Source organism: Trachemys scripta, chromosome 16 (genome assembly GCF_013100865.1).
Source record: "Trachemys scripta elegans isolate TJP31775 chromosome 16, CAS_Tse_1.0, whole genome shotgun sequence".
In the NCBI taxonomy this organism is placed as follows: domain Eukaryota; kingdom Metazoa; phylum Chordata; order Testudines; family Emydidae; genus Trachemys; species Trachemys scripta.
In genome coordinates, this window is record NC_048313.1 from 18,216,160 (window position 1) to 18,221,864 (window position 5,705).

The 5,705-nt window shown below is 46.8% G+C and overlaps 1 protein-coding gene across 1 annotated transcript in view; it reads right to left on the bottom strand.

Moving 5' to 3' along the window:
* Window positions 1-1,543: 1,543 nt before the first annotated feature.
* The window catches only part of AQP2 (aquaporin 2), a 15,254-nt gene continuing 11,092 nt past the window's right edge, over window positions 1,544-5,705 (bottom strand). The window contains exons 3-4 of the mRNA XM_034792443.1: window positions 3,724-3,804; window positions 1,544-1,759 (exon numbers count right to left, since the gene is read on the bottom strand). Of these exons, the coding sequence (XP_034648334.1) occupies window positions 1,544-1,759; window positions 3,724-3,804 (297 nt within the window). The remainder of the gene's footprint in view (window positions 1,760-3,723; window positions 3,805-5,705) is intronic.

The window sequence follows — 5,705 nt, forward strand, 5'->3', positions numbered from 1 at the left end:
GCTTAACCTGTTCTATGTCAGGATGGCTCCCTGCCCCCAAGCCTCTTCTTCCAATCAGAATAGTTTAAAAAAAGAAAACTTGCCCTGCCTCTCTGTAGATTGAGCTAAAGTGATAGAATTCACTGATTTAAAATGTGAGTTGAGTCAGTTGCAAAAAATATAATTGAAATCACCAATTTTCTTTTCTTTTTTAAAAAAATATTTCTTAACAGAGGGTCCTGTGGCACCTTTGAGACTTTGCATCTGAAGAAGTGAGGTTCTTACCCACGAAAGCTTATGCTCCCAGTACTTCTGTTAGTCTCAAAGGTGCCACAGGACCCTAAAATAAGAAATATTTTTTTAAAAAAGAAAAGAAAATTGGTGATTTCAATTATATTTTTTGCAACTGACTCAACTCACATTTTAAATCAGTGAATTCTATCACTTTAGCTCAATCTACAGAGAGGCAGGGCAAGTTTTCTTTTTTTAAACTATTCTGATTGGAAGAAGAGGCTTGGGGGCAGGGAGCCATCCTGACATAGAACAGGTTAAGCCACCGCTGCTTTACCCGCTGGGGCAAATGCAGCCACCTCTGGGGTGGGATGCGGCAGCTCTTTAAGAGCCTCACAAGGATGCCCGTGACAATTTAATACAGGAATAAGAAGGAGCTTGGGAATACAGTGAGTTAGACTTGGAGGCAAATGTCTAGGGAACAAGCAGGGAGATGGCTCTGGGGCATACAGAGGGGCTGTAGTTCTCTGTCGAAACATGGGAGCTGGCAGCCCGGAGGAACCAGCCAGATGAAGTTTATAAAAGCTCTCCTGGTAGGATGAATGAAGTATCCTTCATATTTCTGAGGAAAACCTTCTGTGCTGTTCCCTGCATAGAATCGGCCAAGTGTGAGACGCTTGCTGCTCGTTACATGGGGCAAACTCCAGTCTGGATCCAAGCAGCCATAGCAGAGAGAGAAGTGTGAGATGGGGTGGGGCGGGAGGGGGGGGGAAAGTGGACCAGAATAGGTAGCAATCTCCCCGCTCCATTAAATGACAACAGTAATAAAAAACAATGCTAATATATAGTGCTTTCAAGTGCTCAGCAAATGTGAATCCATCCCAAGAGCTCAGTGAGGTGGGAAGTAGTCTTACCCTCCTTCTACAGATGGGGAAACTGAGGTACGGAGAAAAGAAGTGACGTGGCACATGACGTTCGGTGGCAGAGCTGGGAATCGGACCCAGGAGTTCTGCCTCCTGGGGTTGCCATGCTGAGGCCGCTAGGGGTCAGTATGTTCTATAGGTGGAGCCGGTGTTTGGTTCAGGCAAGGGGATGTTGATGGATCGTAAAGGTGGAAAGCTGGCGAGCGTAGGGAAGGTTACATGAATTGCTCAGGGAACGGGGCACAGCTAACAATGGGAGCAAACCTTTTATGGCTCATTGGGGCAACCTCGGGGCACCTTTACTCCTCGGCAAAAGAGGGGAAAGTGCATTTGTCACTCACGACGTGTGCTTGTCTAGAACAGATGCCAGAGAATGTGGCTAGCTCCTTTTGCAGCCCATGGGGGCTTCGCTAGACTTTCTCCGTCATGCCCCTTGGCAGAGTCTGCGGGGAGTGCAGCTCCATCGACTGCCTCCGGCGAACGTCGCGCTCTTCCCAGTCCTCCTCAGGCTCGAAGCCTTTGAAGATGGCGAGTCTCTCTGATAGGGTCTTGGTGTGTGGGAAGAGAATATAATTGTAGATCAGCGAGGCCACCACTGCGCCAGCCAAGGGCCCTAGCCAGAAGACCTGGGCAGATGGAGAGAAAAAAATAAGGCTTCTGAATGAGCTGTAGGACTCAGACATTTAGCTAGAACTTGAGATGAACACCAGATATTTATGGATCTGAGTCTGGTCTTCAAGCCACCTAGGCTTGAGTTCACTCTGCATTTGGGAACCAACGGGGCTCAAAATTTGCCCACAGCCATAAACTTTTCATCCCAGTGGGACACATACATACATCTATATTTGCTCCACTCTGATCTCTGCTGCCGTTTGGACCAGAGATGGACCCAAAACAGAACCTTTTGTCTGAACTCCCATCCCCCAAGCGCTAGTGGTTCTGATCAAATGGATCTGAAAACAACCCTGTTTTTTTTTTTTTTTTTAGTGGTTGGTTTTGTGGAACCAAGATCAAACCAATGAGCTTTTGCAACACCAAATCTAAGTCCGCTGTAAGCTCTCTGTGCAGCCGCTCTAAACCGGAGGTAGAGAGCTCTCCCTTTGACTTAATTAATCCACCCCCAACTTCTCATAGCATGGTCCACACTGGTGGCTTAAATTGGCGAAAATTATGTTGCTCCGGGGAGTGGCTAATTCACACCACTGAGCGACATAACTTATGTCGTCTTAACCTGTAGTGGAGTCATTGCCTAAACCTGGTTTAGGGATTGTGATGAAACCAAAACTTTGGAAAGTGATGCAGGCTTGTGGTTAGAACACAGCACTGAGCATTTAACCTCTTTGGTTCTGTGCTCAGCTGTAGGAAGGAATGGGCTCTGCTGGGGAGAATAGAAGATTGGGAATTGTGACCCTTGGGGTCTCTTCCCAGCTGTTGTGGGGAATGTGGACCAGTGGCTGGGATTGGGAATTAGGACTCCTGCGTTCTAGTCCCAGTTCTAGAAGGGAAGTGGTCTAGTCAGTGGTTAAAGCAGAGAGGCAGGATTTCTTTTCTTTTCTCAGTTCAAGTATTAAATTGCTCTCTGATCTAAAACAAGGCACTTCCCCTCGCTGAGGCTTGGTTTGTCCATCTGGGTGAATGGAGATAGAGATATTACCCACCTTTATAAAGTGCTTTGAGATCTTTGAATGTTCATTAGATAAGTGCTAAGTCGTATAACTTCAGTTTTATTTATTGAGCCACCTGAAACCTTGGTGATTTGGGTAAAATGAGATGCTGGTGTCCACCAAACTTGGTTTGAGTTATGCAAAACCCCAAACTGAACCAATGAAATTCTGCAAAACTAAAACACAGCTTCCATGGGTTCCCGGGCTCTAGTTCTGAATCTGCTCTTGGCAGGCACATTTTCCGGGTCAACATGCAAAAGAAACATTTTTCAAGATGGCTGTCGCCTGACCTCTGACCCAGGAAGTCAATCAAACTCTCAGAACTTTGCTAAAACTTGCCAAGAAGGAGCAAAGCGTCTCTTCCCTCTACCCCTTTTCTGGTTCACTGAATACAAACCTTAGATTCCAAACAAATGCCGTCCGCATCTGATGGAAAAATTGAACCACGCTGGTTCAGACTAGAGTCAAGAAAGATTAGTTCGATAATAACTAGAGTTAAAGTCTCTGTAGGTTTTGTGCCTACTGCCAACTCACATACAATGAACCACACACCCTTTTGCTGTTGCAACTTAGTCCACTTGGTTAGGCAATTAAGGGCTATGGTTTGCTGCGTCTATTGCTCCCAATCTCTAGATCTTTCTTCCAGGCGGCAACCAAAGCCTCGTTTGGATAATATTATTATTACACTTCTCACTGTCAAAATGCCAGCAGCTACGCTGATTCTCGAGAGATCTAGAAATATTGACATGGGCTACAGTTGGGTTTCCTGAACTAAAAGATGAATCTTTAATTAAAGGTTACGTCATGTGATGAAACTTCCAGGAATACGTCCAACCAAAATTGGCAACTCTATGCGCCGCAGCTTGTCCTGCCAAAACTGCACCCAGATCTGCAGCTATGAGGCGTGCAGGGGGCTGAATTCTTACCCAATGGGCGCTGAAGTCTCCTACTATCACAGCTGGGGCAAAAGATCTGGCGGGGTTCATAGAGCAGCCGGTGTAGTGGATCTGCGGGGTGGGAAAAGGGGGCACGGTTATTATTAACCACCAAGCCCTTTCAGCAACAAGACTATTTTTAAACGCTTTCGCCTGTTATTAACATGCTTTGTTCATTGGCGCTAGCTTTCTGGCCTCCAGGCTGCCTTGTGCTAGGAAAAGAATGACTGGCATCTTTCACCAACTTGCACAAATACAGACAGATATCATCTTCCTTTCCAAATGCAAACGGATGGACATCATACCAAATGGACTGAAGGTGAAAAATCCATTGCTATCTACATACTGCACAGACCACAGTGAGAGATTATGCCAAGAAACTGAGGGACCACCTGATCAGCATCCTATACAGCAAACAGAAAAACATCAAGAAAGAGCTCTCCAACCTGGAGACTTTCATAAATAACCAACCCTCCACACGAATGGACTTTACTAAAATAAGACAGGAGATCTACATTACACACTTCACCTCTCTACAAAGGAAAAAGGACCGTAAGTGTCTAAAATCCTACCTGCCACATGGGGCCACAACAGGGGTACCGCTAACTCACCCAGCAATATTGTCAATTTATCCAGCTACACACTCAACCCAGCAGAAGAGTCTGTCCTATCTCGGGGACTCTCCTTTTGCCCCAGCACCCCCACGAACATGATACAGTTCTGTGGTGATCTGGAAGCCTACTTTCGCCGCCTCCGACTCAAAGAATACTTTCATGATAACGCTGAACAGCGCACTGATACACAGATACCCTCCCACCAACAACACAGGAAGAAGAACTCCACATGGACTCCTCCTGAGGGTCGAAATGACAGTCTGGACCTATACATAGAATGCTTCCGCCGACGTGCACAGGCAGAAATTGTGGAAAAACAACATCGCTTGCCTCATAACCTAAGTCGTGCAGAACGCAATGCCATCCACAGCCTCAGAAACCACCCTGACATTATCATCAAAGAGGCTGATAAAGGAGGTGCTGTTGTCATCATGAACAGGTCTGACTACCAGAAGGAGGCTGCCAGACAACTCTCCAATACCAAATTCTACAGGCCGCTTTCCTCAGATCCCACTGAGGAATACACTAAGAAACTGCACCATCTACTCAGGACACTCCCTACACTAACACAGGAACAAATCAACATACCCTTAGAGCCCCGACCGGGGTTATTCTATCTACTACCTAAGATCCACAAACCTGGAAATCCTGGACGCCCCATCATCTCGGGCATTGGCACTCTCACTGAGAGACTGTCTGGATATGTGGACTCCCTACTCAGACCCTACGCCACCAGCACTCCCAGCTATCTACGTGACACCACAGATTTCCTGAGAAAACTACAATGCATTGGTGACCTCCCAGAAAACACCATCCTAGCCGCCACGGATGTAGAGGCTCTCTACACAAACATCCCCCACACAGATGGAATACAAGCTGTCAGGAACAGTATCCCCTGATGATGACACAGCACAACTTATTGCTGAGCTCTGTGACTTTATCCTCACGCACAATTATTTCAAATTTGGTGACAATATATACCTCCAGACCAGTGGCACTGCTATGGGCACCCGCATGGTCCCACAATATGCCAACATTTTTATGGCTGACCTGGAACAATGCATCCTCAGCTCTCGTCCATTCATGCCCCTTCTCTACCTATGTATATTGATGACAGCTTCATCATCTGGACCCATGGGAAGGAGACCCTGGAAGAATTCCACCATGATTTCAACAGCTTCCACCCCACCATCAACCTCAGCCTGGACCAATCTACACGGGAGGTCCACTTCCTAGACACCACCGTACAAATAAGCGATGGCCACATTAACACCACCCTATACCGAAAACCCACCGACCGCTACGCCTACCTTCATGCCTCCAGCTTCCACCCCGGTCACACCACACGATCCATCGTCT